Source organism: Fundulus heteroclitus, chromosome 1 (genome assembly GCF_011125445.2).
Source record: "Fundulus heteroclitus isolate FHET01 chromosome 1, MU-UCD_Fhet_4.1, whole genome shotgun sequence".
NCBI classification, from domain to species: domain Eukaryota; kingdom Metazoa; phylum Chordata; class Actinopteri; order Cyprinodontiformes; family Fundulidae; genus Fundulus; species Fundulus heteroclitus.
In genome coordinates, this window is record NC_046361.1 from 14,515,165 (window position 1) to 14,529,816 (window position 14,652).

Consider the following 14,652-nt stretch of genomic DNA (forward strand, 5'->3'; position numbering starts at 1 on the left):
CAGAATGTTTTCCTTTTCTTTCCAAAAGCCTAAAAGATATTGAAGCGTTAAACTCCTCCAATATGAGTCACTTTACATGTGAACATTATGCATTCTGGTGTCTGTGTGCAGGATTTTCACGTGTTCGGTCACACTTACACCCGTTTCATTAGCATCTGGCAGAAAGATCACACACAAAATTACACAATGAATAAGTTATTTATTTAATTAAATAGACCATGAAACAATATTACAATCTGCAGCCTTTCTAGGGCCTAAATCCATGTTGAACCTTCATAAGGACTTCCACGAAGTCGGCGTAACAAAGGTTGTAAACGTGAGTCTGAACCTCAGCAGTGTAAACCTAACGGGATTTCATCTCCATCCACAGATCTTTGTCGAATAAATCTCAACATTTCAACACGTTAACACTACGTGTGCACATGGGAACAAATGATTATCATAAACGTGACAGCTGATTAGAGCTAAACAGGCCTCTTGTTTAAAAAAAATATATAAAAACTCAACCGCTAAAGGAAAGTAGGAGACTACGTATAAATGCAGGAATGGTAAAATTAAATTAAGAGCGCTGATGCCTCATTTTGATTTCCCATCAGTCTTGAGGTGCTGGTTTGTGAACCTTTCATTATAATATGTGCAAGTTGGACACTAATGCAACAAAATTACACAAGTTGGATGGTTACGCCTTAAAAATCGGTTAATAATCAGAAACAAGCAAATCCATTTCCAAAATCCAAACCTGAAAACATGACATTTTAAGCTATGAGTCCAATCAGCTGATGTCTCTAGCTCCGTAGGGTGTTTTACAAAGCAAACCCTTCACTGTCACATTTACCATAACTCTAAATGTTTAAAACGATTTGGCAAAATATCACACGTATAAATATACTAGACCCCTCGAGTACTATTACAAAAACTTGTGCAATCAGTCATAAAAACAAGCCCAGCTTGTACATTTTAAATCATTCGCTCTCTTAAGAAAAAAAAAAACTGAATCAATTCAGGCTGGTTTTAGTGGCATTAAGAACAAATTTAGGATTAAACACGACTCAGTGATTACACGCAGAAAACCGCAGGACGAGTACATCTCAGTAAAGTAGAATATCATTAAAAGATTCACATTTTTTAACAAAATCACTGATCCAATTTCTCAGAAAACGTAAATGTATGACCAATAAAAAAGCGGTTTTAAATCTATTAATGTTTTGTTATGGCCACCAGGGTAGAGCTGTTTTTTTTTCCAGAGAGCTGGATGGAAACAGTCCGTTGGCAGAAGCAGCAGGGAAACCCGCAGGCTTGACAGGGTTCTGAAGCAAAGTCCATTTCTGAATTTTTTGGGAGACCCACAAGGTGTGGACTGCAGCAACACCGGAAAGATCATGGACGTACTTCTCAGTAGGCTGATACTTCTGTATATAAAAAAAATCTTTTACCTATTGGTCTTATGTAATATTCAAGTTTTCTGAGAAACCGAATTTTGAGTATTTGTTAACTGTGAAGCCAGAATCACCTAAATCAACAGAAATGCATCACTGTGAGGAATAATTACCTACTGTCTGAGATCTTTTTTTTCTTCTTATTGAGTTACAGAAATTACTGATATTGTAATTTATTGAGACGTACTTAGTCGTGACGAGTTGTTACATGAGGTAAGTATTTTTCCTCCACCACTAGGGAAACGCTCTAATACTGTAGATTATTGGCGCAGGGTGAACAGTGAAAAAAAAACATCTCTGGAAAAAAATACTGACCGGTAGGATATTCAGTCGAAAACATCACAGTGAAACCAAAAGATAAAATAATCGATTGACAGGAAAATACCATAAGTACAGCAGTGTATGGTGTACACGTTAGAGGGGCCGGTCAGGCATGGGCCGAGGTTCTGCTTTACCGTCCCAGCGGTTCCTGGTCCTTTTAATAAAAAGGTACCAGAGAAAGTGCTGGGGTATTAAATAATGCGGCGCTGCCCCCTTTCCCACCGGTCGCTTTGTACTGCCAGTCAGCTGGCTGAAAAGAAAGGTTACTGCTGATAACAAAAATTGCATTTTTTTTGGTCAAATTTTATTCGACGAAAATGTAAAAATGCTGAGTAGATGCATGTGTTTCACATTGGTTTAAGATTAAATGGGATTAATTATTGTTCATTTGGCCCATAACATTTTGCCTTTCAGTATTTTGCTTTTTTGATTTATTGACTGAACGCACATAAACATAAAAAAAAAGAAAATGAAAAGAAATAAAAGCCATATCGCCCTTAAATCTGAGGTGGAACTGGCCCTGTGCTCCTTAAACCAGGTTTGTTTAAACTGCCAAACAGCACACTAAAACTTTGGGTTTTTTTTCCTTCTTTATATAAAAAGGTGCCAAAGTTCACAATTTGCGCTTTGAAGAAGTTCCTCGTAGTTTTGGACACTTCCGATATTTTCATAGACCAGATTCCTGAAAAGCTGTGAGACTGTGCTAAGCAACAAGCACACATCGGCAGTCGGTTTCAGCATTCACGATTTGTTTGAGCTTAAGTGATTAATAGTTTAGCAGTTCACGGTTAAAACCTGAAAAATTATTTAGGTAGACAGCCCGGCTAAGCTAGCAGCTGATGACATCTTGATGGTCTCCTAATGTCACTCTATAAAGAGCAGAAAGGCAAAAAGGTCAAATATTCTGCACAGGATGTTCCTAATTTTGTTATTAAGATCAAGAAACTGCATTTTTTTGGACCTAAAAGTGAGACGGTGACCGGCCCATGCCTAACGTCAGCTACTGTTTCTGTATTCACTGGAAGGTTTCTATCTCTTCTGCCAGACACAGCCGGTCCTGCCGGGCTCGCTGAGGAGCCGCGCCCGTGGCTCGGCGTGAGCAGGCCGCCCCGGCGGCAGCAGGATGTAATGCGTGGCGCTGGCCTGCTTGCCGTCCTTCAGAATGGGGACGATGCAGGGCGAGAACTGGGCGGCGGGCGGCGCCCTTTCGCTCTGCTGTCTCTGTAAAGTCTTACTCACATAATTCGGATTAGCAGCGAAGCTCTGAGTGACGGGCATCACTCCGTTGATGTAAATGGGGAGGCTTTTGGGGCTCGGGGTGCGCGGCGGGCAGGGCGGGACCAAGGGCACCCTTGGGGGGACTTTGGGGGGCTTGTCGTCGTCGTTGCGGCTGCCGGGCTTCCAGAGAGCTGAGGGTTTGGGCGGGATGGGGATACGGGGAGGGATTTGAGGTTTCTCAGGGGGGATGGGGGGAGAAAGAGGCCCCGAAGAGGAAAACGGGTTTCTGGGTGATGATTGGGGTTGCTCTGATTGTTTTTCTCCAAAGGCAGCCATGACAGCAGACATTTCATGCTGGTTGTCTCTCTTCTCGTGAGCAAAGTAATGCAAGTTATCGGCCGCCATCCTGCCTCCTCCACCCAGCGGTCTGTCCTCTCTGCTTGGCCAAGAGAAAGCCAGCGAGTCTCTCCCAGCGGGCCTGATCCCCAGTGAGCTCCCCCGGTAAGCGCTGTTAACCTGACCGCAGTCTTTGTCGCTGCCTCTGGTTATGGCCTTTGGGCAGCTTTTAGGCAGGAGGCGCTGGCGGTCGCTGGTGAAAAACTCAACCTCGCTGTCTGCAGCTTCGTCTGACATAAGGTCCTCAGGGTCAGGCGGCGGCGGCGGCGGCAGCGGCAGCGGTTTGGCCTCTTTCTGACGGCCTCTTCTCTGGGAGGAAGGGACCACCTGGTCTCCCTCGCAGGGCCGCAGGGCGTGACCCGACGCCGGGCGGTAAGCCTCCGAGTAGAAAGCAGGGAAGGAGATGCCGGCTGTGGAGGGAAGGAGACGCAAAGCATTAAAACCAAATAAGTTTCCCCCCCAAACTACCCCTTTAACTGGGAACTCGTTTTAGCTGACATGAAGTTTCCCGCAGAGGCGAGCAAAACAAAAAAAAAAAACAACACTCACAGAGGAAGAAACATGGAAAAAACAAGTCACAGTGAACACAGATAGAGGACAGGAAACCAGAGTGAAAACAGCCGCCTAGCCTATCCCCTTCTTCGTCAAACATCAGTCACAACACCCTGATTAACACAGGAAGCGTCATTATCTGCAGGGCGGCCCGCAATCTCAGCCGAGCTTCCCATAACCTTCTCCGTGGAAACATCCATCATGCCCCAGACTGCCGGAACAGCTGGTGACCAAAGAGCGATAGCTTCAACTCCTCCTGCTGCGATACGCAGCTCAGCGCCCTGATGCACACTCACCCGCTCCTTCTGAGGCTTTTTTTATTAGACAAACAAGGTTAAACCCAAGAAAATAGTCTCTGACGCTATCTATCTATCTATCTATCTATCTATCTATCTATCTATCTATCTATCTATCTATAGTTCAACTGGTTGTAAAATTAGAAAGAGTAATTCCCAATGATTTTTGAAAAAGAAAGTAAATACTGATAGAGACACCACTCTACTCACTCGGTTGACGATGTGTAAAAATCCTTAAATTAAATACAAAACAATGACGTTGACATTTTTTTTTATAATTTCCACATTTGATTATATTTAATGTGGAGAAATATCCTATATTGAGCTATAATTCACCCTATTTTTTTAATATCCCTAACAAAACCTAGGCATTTTTTTGTACAAATAAATAAACTCAAAAAGTACAGTTTACCTATACTTTATTTATTTTTTTTATTATTCAGAGTATCTAGAAACTTATCTAATTATCAGTCCACAATTTTCTGATTCTTGGGGTATAAATATGATGTTACGCAGAGATAAAAATAATTTAGGCACGTGTTAAATTTTCCCATTTAAAATCGACACATACACTTAATACAAAATTACTCAAAATAAAGTTTGTTTACTTTTCCTGAAATTGTGGGTGTGAGGGGGATGTAGTTACTGTACAACAAGTTACACGCAGCAGTAAGACGTGACTCACAGTTAAACTCCTTGGCCATTTGCTGCTGCTGCTGCAGCTCCTGCAGGTCGTGGTCCATGTCGGCGCTCAGGCCGAAGCACACCCTGCAAAGCAAAGCAAAGCTGACAAATCCGCACAGAGCTGTGACAGCGTGTGAATGATTCCTACGTGTAACCGGCTGTCAATCAGTCATTGCATGCTGAACGACAACAACGGGGCATTCTCCACCTGCAAATAGGCTCCACATGCTTTTTTCATTCTTTTACAGGTTAAATGAAATCTGTAAACACTTTTAACCAGACATCTAAGTGAATATTACATCGCTTTAATTGATCCCACTGATTCGCTTTGAGCAGCGATTATTAGTTGTCTGTGTGAAGGAGCTTTGCTCTGCTGCCTTTATAAAGATTTTTGGGGCCATTTTCCAAACAAAACACAACGTGATCTAACCCATAAATATAGAAACGTTTATTTTCATATTTTTATATATATATAGATATATATATATATATATATATATATATATATATATATATATATATATATAGATATATATATATATATATATATATATATATATATATATATATATATATATATATATATATATATATATATATATATATATATATATATACACACACACACATATATCTTGGAGTATTGTATTGTTTAAGTGTTCCATTTATTTTTTTGAGCAGTATATCTATATATATATATATATATATATATATATATATATATATATATATATATATATATATATATATATATATATTGCAAAAACGGATCTAAGAACAAGTAAAATGTTCTTAAAGTTAGTCTATTCGTCCTTGATTTGAGCCAGTAGATAAGATTATCTGCTAATGGAATGAGTATCTTTGCCCCTAAAATAAGATAATTAGACATCCTGCACTTGAAATAAGATGATGGAGATGAATTGTTCCTATTTTAAGTGGAAAAATCTCATTCCATTGGCAAATCATCTTATTTAGCTGCTCAAATCAAGAACAAATGCACTCATTTACAGGAATTTTACCTATTTTTAGTTCTGTTTTTGCAGTATATATATATATATATATATATATATATATATATATATATATATATATATATATATATATATATATATATATATATATAAAAATAAAAAAGAAGCATATGTTTACCTGTGCAGGTCTTGGCCCCAGTAGTTCTTTTGATTTCCGTCCATGTTGTGCTTCTAACAGTCCAGGTCCGAATGGTTTTGATGCAAAGCTCTGGCACCGGTCCGCTTCATCGAACCCATCGCGGGATCATTTTTAGGCAGCAGCTGCAGCAACAAGCTGTAAAAGACACACAGAGACCTGTTTGAGCTGCCGAGGTAAAATTATACAGCGAGGACTGAAAGAAAACAAACCCTCTTTCATGCGTGGCTTATGGGCATTACCTCTGCTTTGGCTTCAGCAGGATTTAGGGGTGTGATAAAGCCCACGATAAAGCTGCATGTACTGGGTATACGGTTAAATCTTCCAACCCCTCCAGCTACACCAGGCAATTAAAGGGCCCTCTAACCTGATTAGATACTGTAGGAGAAGCAGGAACAGAAGAACGTATGCCTCATATACATTAATAAAGCCTTTCTGCAGCAGTAAAAACGGTGCGATTTAATAATAGCTGGGCAGGAAGCTGAACATTTGAAACGGCGTACGACGCAGTGTGGTGAAAAACATTTTAAATCGCCCGTGTTTTTCTTTAAAGTCGGATCTCTTGTCACCGTCGAAGGCCTTGGTTGATACGCTTTTCGCCGCTATTCTCATTTCCTGTCCAGTCCTTATCACAACAACAGCCACTCAAAGACATATCACGCTGGTTCAACTTCAAAATAAAACAACTTTTGTTGGACGAGTCGTCTCAACTCAACAACAATTAAGTTGATATTGTAATTCTTTTACAGTTTATCCAAACCAACACAATTTAACATGACGCCTGCAAAGCCTGATCACATTCAACCTAAATAAAGACTAAGGTTTGGATCATAAATCGATAAGACAATGTTAGCATCACCAGTTCAGTTATATACAGCGCCTCGCAGATGTTTTCACATCTTTTGTAGGTTTTCCCACATTTTTAATCACAGCACAACCAGGAAATTCAATGCAATTTAAACGGGTTTTCATTCGATAGATCAACACCAAGTAGTGAATAATGGTGAAAGGAAAAGACAGTTTGAATTTCTTTTCACCAACAAACAACCTGAAGTTTTTACTACATGCAGTCTCTTATTTGTATTTAAATTCCAGCGCGACCAATTGTCCGTAGAAGAAAGTCACACACTGATCTACGATGAAAGCGAAAGAAAGAAGTCCCATTCCAGTTTTTTTTTTTTTAAGTAGGGGATACAGAAACCACGTGGAAGACTGATTTACTGCAAACACTGATCTAAAAATAAGTAAAATGTTCTTAAAGTTGGTGTATTTGTCCTTAATTTGAGCAGGTAAATAAGATTTTCTGCCAACGGAATGAGTATCTTGACCCCTAAAATAAGATAATTAGACATCCTGCACTTGAAATAAGATGATGGAGATAAGTTGTTCCTATTTTAAGTGCAAAAATCTTATTCCATTGGCAAATCATCTTATTTTCCTGCTCAAATCAAGGACAAACACACTCATTTTAAAGGACAATTTACTTATTTTAAGTTCCGTGTTTTGCAGTGAGGAAAAAGAAAAAGAAAACCTGCGAGGATGGGATTCTTCCTTAGCGACAAGGAAGCTGGCCAGAGCTGATGGGAAGATGAATCCCGGCAGAAAACTTGTTTACATGCATGCATCCAGCCAGAGCTACAGTGGAGTTTAGATCCAAACACATTCATGCACTGCAAAAAGAGAACTAAAAAGAGATAAAAAAATTTCTTAAAATGAATGTATTTCTCCTTGATTTGAACGGGTAAATAATATTATTTGCCCGTTTTTTAAAAAATAGTATTTTTACCCCTAAAATAAGACAATTAGATATACTGCACTTGAAATAAAATGATGGCGATGAAATGTTCCTATTTTAAGCGTAAAGATCTTATTCCATTGGCAAATAATCTTATTTACCTGCTCAAATCAAAGAAAAATACTCTAATTTCGAGAAATATTTTTTGTAGTTCTATTTTTGCAGTGTGTATGAAACAATAACCTGTTGGTTTGAAAATTGATGCTCATGAACACTTTCCATTCAGTCCCACTGAGCCTGAGGTGTTTTGGAAAGAAAAACAGCCAACATTGACAGTCTTTACATGTAAAAAAAATAAATAAAAAAAAAGCCAACCTTGTAGCTTTTTGCTTCCACTTCACAATAATCTGCTACTTTGTATTGGTGCATCATGCTAAACCCTGATAAAATACAGTAAAGTGTGTGGTTGTGAGGAGACAAAATGAGGAAAGTTTCAACGTGTATGAAAACCATAGCCAGGCACAGCACATTTACGTATTTATCAAAACTGGACAGTTTTGATGAATACTGGACATCAAAACTGGACAGCCACCAAATACACACAGTCTATTTTCACTACTGCTCAGGGCGCGCTTAAAAAAGACGAGTAAGTTGTTTGGTCTCCGTACGACTCCACTCGGTACATCATACCTCACAGACGTGTGGCAAAACCCTTTAAATGATCAGCTGCTGGACTTAAAAAAAAAAAAAAAAAAAAACTTTGAAAGACCTGCAGAGCTCCTGATGAACTTATTCGTCAGGTCGTCTTTAAGAGGAAACAGGAACACTCTTAAAATCTGTATACACAAAAAAATGCTGACGCTTTAAAACTAACCCCCCTTCTTATTTTTTCAGGCACAAACACATGAAACATGCTGTACTTGTGCACAATTTTCGTGGAAGCAAATTTGAAAAAAAAAAAAGAAAAAAAAAAACCCCGACAACAACAGCCTCTAGTAAATGACTGAAGTGTGCTCCAGCCCAGCTGCTGAACAGTATGTTTCTCTTTGTACTCTCGGGCCGTTGCGCAACCTCTGGGTCAGATGTGGGAGGGAGACGGCTCTGCTCGCCCTCCTTCCTCCCTCTCTCTCTCTTTCTCTCTCTCTCTCTCTCTCTCTCTCTCTCTCTTTGACCATGAAACACGGCAGCATCCGCCCGCTCAACAGGGGCTAGTTGTACGGCATTCCTCTGATGCCGGATCACAAACACAGCCCGAAAGCGCAGAGATCAAAACACAAAATGCAGTCTGAGCACAGCGGCTATCATCTGGCTGTTCACTAATCAGTTGAGGAACAAGTGTCCAGGTACCCTGAAATTTTCCTAAATCAGCCAGGACCATCAATCAGATCTTTTTTTCCCCCGTGTTGCCATGACTGGATCGAATTCCTCTTATTATTAAAGCAATGTGATTCGACACTTACTGAACAACGGGGAGCCTATCGCGTTAAAATCTAGACGCCTTAACTAGTTTATCATCCTCTGAAGCGGACAGTCCTGCTTCCTTTCATGTCAAATAAGAGATGTCTGAAAACTGAAGTGGGAAGCAAACAATTTAAAGCATGCCAAGATAAGCCCCCCCCCCCCCCCACACACACACACACACACACATCCAAACAAAACATTGGCTCATGTGTGTGTTTGAATATTAAAATCATCCCTAAACCAACCCGCCCGTGGCGTCATTTCCACCCGAGAGCCTCGGAAGGTGGAAGGCGCTGAACAATCAGGTATTCTGTGGGCCATTACTCAGCATCCATGAATGGAAGCACTCTCAGCCATGAATGGGCCTTTGTGCCACCCCGGTGCGGACTCGTCCAAGCCTGAAAAATCCAAGTGAACTCTCCCATGAGGTTAGGACGAGAGGTACGCCATGGAGACGGGCCGGCACGGCCAAAGCATGAGCCCAGCGGCCACACGGCTTCGGCGGGGTGAATGTGTGTGTGTGTGTGTGTGTGTGTGTCAGCGTGCTTGGAAAGGACGACCCGCAGGTTGCAGGAGAGGGTTTATTTTAGGTCATGCAGGAGGCTGATGCCTCACATTGGTCAGGCTATTATCTGGAGAGATGGGTATGGATGAGCTAATTGCTGAAGTGTGCTGGCACAAATTATGGGCTTTAAATTCACAAATAGTTACGTTGATCTGTATGCAGTGACATCTTAACCAACCAGCTTGAAGGGTTGTTTTTTTTTGTTTTTTAGCCACAAGAAGAAGAAAACAAAAGCTCATTCTGCAGCCTGTTTGCCAAAGGTTTAAAGCCACAAGGAAAAATAAATCTCATGTTTAATATATTTACTCAAGTTCCAGCCATTGTTATCCTCCTGCCACATTTATAGCCACATATCACACAACTTTACTTTCGGTTTACCCTGGAAAACATGTAGACGCCTCCGGCCAACTGTTTTAAAGTAGGGTTTTAAAGGAGATGAATAAAATCTAGAACCTGATTACACATTGTAAACCATTTAAAGAAAGACCAGACACGCCTAGGATCCAGTCCATAAAGTCACGTAGGCAACACAAAACAGGCCATGAAACAAGAGGCCTTCTGTTTCCCCTTCTAATAACACATTTCATTAAACTACGGCCAATAAATATGACAAAAAAATGGATTTAATTAGCAGAAAACACGTAATTCTACAGCTATGGTTCTCAAACTGTGGTGCAAGCAACACTCAGTATAAGAGTTTTTGTATGAAATATTTCTGAAATGAAAGCAAATGAACTGATGTAGTGGACAGCAGTTGTCCAGGATCAGTGCCGGCGACTACTCCTGCTCCGTTTCGTTATCCCAGTTCTTTTAGCACACCTCTTTATTTATAAAGCACCTTACAAAGAGCGATCCAAGGTGCTGTACCATAAAACCACCAATAAAAAGGTCCCAGCATGAACATACATAAAACAGCGAAGATTAAAAAAGAAGCAGTCACAATAACTAGGATAATAATAACACAATGATGTTAAGTCAAATCACACAGGGTCAAAGGGCGAGGAATAAGAGTGTGTTTTTAAAAACAGCGAGACAGGCCAACAGTGAGTTAGCCTGCCTAACACGTAGATGCAAAACCTTGTTCCGGTTCCAACTTTCCCAGCCAATGGGATTTTCTGATTGATCATCGACCAGGCTAACAGCTAGTAGGCTAACAGCTAGTAGGCTAACAGCTAATAGGCTAACAGCTAGTAGGCTAACAGCTAGAAGGCTAACAGCTAGTAGGCTAACAGCTAGTAGGCTAACAGCTAGTAGGCTAACAGCTAGTAGGCTAACAGCTAATAGACTAACAGCTAGTAGGCTAACAGCTAGTGGGCTAACAGCTAGTGGGCTAACAGCTAGTAGCGACCCTAGATGATACAAATGTGTTTTTGGCATTTTGTACTTTTGACGCTGCAACACGACATCCACTGAAGAAAGATGACTGGTAGTGTTTGTGTGAAAGATTGAGTGAAATATAAATCAAATAAAAATGGTAAATGGCACTTGTATAGCGCTTTATCAAGCCAACAACCCCAAGCTACATTAGCAGCCATAGCTGCCCTGGGGCAGACTCACAGAAGCAAGGCTGCCACACACCGGCGCCACCAGCAGGCGCCGGTGAAGTGTCTTGCCCAAGGACACAACCGAGACGGTCAGAGTGGGGGATTGAACCAGGCACCCGCTGGTTACAGGACGACCTCCCAAACTCTTGCGCCACTGTCGCCCATAGACATGTTTTACGCTGAAGATGGCGCCAACTGGTATGTGCAAAGGTGGCCATGTTGGATTTAAGTGATGAGGATAGGTGAAAATCTGACTCGTGGGGAGCTCTCTGTTGGTTTTCCTAATTTCAGACATGGAAACGTCTGAGCCAAAAACCTAAAACCATGATTTCCACAAGCCCATCACCTAATCATACAGAAAGAAACTGGACTCTGTATCATTGTGCTCTACGTTTTATCACTGGCTGGGAGATGTGGTCACCACAATCATCCGTACGCAGCTGCCACACTTCCTTCCCTTCCTGTTTGCAGACACACATACTCTGAGAATGAATGTATACCAGGACTACTTCCCCCTTAATGGGCTGCTGTTATGACCAGGTCCTGCACCCGGTATTGGACTGCGCTCCCATATTTGTCCCCAGAGGTATAACCGAACTGGGTGAGAGAGCGTTTAAACACGCTGCCCCCTCAGCCCGGAGGATTTTCACCAAACCATCGGAGCAAACGACACTCGGTGAACTACAAGCACGACTGAAGGACCACAAAGAAGAGAGCTTTTCAGTAATTCATATTTTGTCTGGTTTTTAGCTTTGTTTTATACTTTTAAAACTATTTGTCACTATATGAATTAAATTGTTGACACGTGTAAATTTTTTGCAGCCTTTAAAATATTTCCTTTCAATGTTGCAATGCACTTAGCTCCGTACATCTCCCCGTCCACTTCTAAACCAGCTTCCTATTCTGGCCGAAGAAAAGCATCCTCCTAGCATGATGCAGCTACCCGCACATGTCCCCCAGATTGTCCTGGACGGATGATCCCAACGGAGCTGTGAATCTCTGTAGCTCCTCCAGAGTCACCACCAGCCTCGCTTCTCTGTCGCTTACCCAGCCTGGCAGTTCAGGTGGACAGCCAAGTCTTGGTACATTGGCAGTTGTGCCATTCTATTTTCATAATTTTATTATGCAGATGGTGGATTTAACACAGCACTGAGATATCCAAAGCTTGTTATAACCTAACACTGTTTTCAGCTTCTCCACACTGACCTATCTTTTGGCTTCCTTGCTCTGCAGGATGCTGTGTGTTCACCATCGTTCTCTGTCACACATCTAAAACTTTGGTAGAACACACATCATTTGGTGAGTTTTTGTGCCAAGTAGTTCAAATGGATTTTTTTTGTTTGTTTTTTTTGGCGGTATCACGGTTTAAAAAGATAAAAAGTTGAATACATAAAACTACACTTTTCAGATTTTAATATATAAAATGTTTTAATAAATATATGTACATTTCTCTTCTACATTAAAATTAAGTTACTTTGCCTGCCAATGACATATAGTTTGTATGGTTTGGTGAAAACATAAAGTTTCTCTAAATATTCCTGTAAGACCCTTTGACCCCTGCAGCGCCCTCTGTCGGATGCGAGGGGAACGGCCTGCCTTTCGTTGCTGTCAGCGATCCAGTAGCGGGACAGCAGGACAGCTGAGAGTCCCAGCGGACAAATAAGATCATCTAACGAGGATTAGTCGTCTTTTCGGACCGGTTTCACGAGCAGAACCCAGACTAATGTTTTAAATAAAGGCTCTAATCTGATCCAAAGCTATTTTTGACCAAAGGTCAATTTTCTTTTAAATCAAATTCCCGTGAGGAAAACAACTCCCATCGTAGAGTAGCTCAAAAACACAGCGCGTTCTTTCGGGTTATCAGACACAAGCCTGTTCAGTTTCTGGCCCCCCGCCTTTTATCAGTGATTTTCTAAAACCCAGTTCATCACTCGGTAAAAAAAAACGAGAAACTCTTACCACAAATAAATCCGGGACTGTGTTAATCACGTAAACGCGTCCTGGTCGATCTTTGCTGCTCCGGAGCGTAAAAAAATAATAAAATAAATCTAGATCAAAGAGTCGCGGTTGTGAGCCGGGGTCCCATCAGAGCCGAACCATGTGCAACATCCTTCCTCTGTCAACAAGGCTGGGAGGTGAAACTGATTCGGTCAGAGTGACGCAGTTTTCCATTATAAACCGACCCAACACCCTGTGAGCGTTACGCTAACTCCACCCATAGCTGCCTTAACCGCGGTCAAGCCAGCCCTCACGCCGGTTTTAAAGGTCACGTCAACACTAGGAATTACGGTAGGGACGCCTGAGAAGGCTTTTCAAAGTAAAAGCAGTATGTTTGACCTGTATTGAACCTTTTTTTCTTTCTTACATATCGATTAGACTTAATTGATGTAATTTCTGCTGCTTTATGTAATATTTTTATTATTCAAGTCTGCTGGTTAATATGGAAATGTGTTTATTTCATTAACCCCAGTAAATAATAAACTAGAACTAACCTCAAGATGTTACCCATCAAAGTTTATCTACATGATTTCGTTTCAGAAATAAAGCCCTTCAAAATCTCTACACCTAGACACTTTTACCCAAGTTGCTGTCAATGTTACTACTAAACTCTTTGTTTTCAGTGAGTCTTTTCAATTCAGGTTGAAAGTAGACCTCCTTCAGATATTTTAACCACATCTGAAGTGAAATTTCAAAATTAAAGCCCCTCAACATCACTTTTACCTAAGTTGCTTTCAATGTTGCTACCAAACTGTATGTTTTCAGTTGATACTGTCACTTCAGCATGACAGTAGAAAACCTCCAGATGTCGATCAACAAATTTCAATACACATCTGACGTGGAATTTCAAAATGAAAGCTCTTCACTTGACTAGATGTAGCGATTTTGAAAAGCTTTAGTTTCGAAATTCCACATCAGATGTGGTTGAAATATGTTGAGCAGCACCTGGAGGAGGTCTACTTTCATTATGAACTACCCACTGAAAACAAGCGACTTGGTAGCAACATTGACAGCAACTAAGGTAAAAGTGACTAAATGTAGAGATTTTGAAGGGCTTTAATTTTGAATTCCATGTCATGTAGATATATTTTGATGAGTAACATCTGGGGCCTTCATCTGTTATCTATAAGTGAAAATAGTCGCCTGGGGAGGATTTTGTTTTAGTATTTATTGAGGCTAATGAGAGTGAACAAAATATATATTCCCATAATCACCAGCAGACCTGAATTATAAAAATATTACATAAAACTGTAAAAATTATATCCACTAACTCAAGTTG

General features: G+C 40.8%; 1 protein-coding gene across 1 annotated transcript; it reads right to left on the minus strand.

The window, feature by feature from the left end:
- Window positions 1-179: 179 nt before the first annotated feature.
- Window positions 180-13,620, minus strand: LOC105936396 (ERBB receptor feedback inhibitor 1). Its single transcript, XM_012877226.3, has 4 exons — window positions 13,335-13,620; window positions 6,053-6,208; window positions 4,905-4,987; window positions 180-3,781 (listed from the first exon to the last, which is right to left on the minus strand). The coding sequence occupies exons 2-4, from the start codon at window positions 6,094-6,096 to the stop codon at window positions 2,787-2,789; spliced, it is 1,122 nt and encodes a 373-aa protein (XP_012732680.2). The 5' UTR covers window positions 6,097-6,208; window positions 13,335-13,620; the 3' UTR covers window positions 180-2,786.
- Window positions 13,621-14,652: the final 1,032 nt, after the last annotated feature.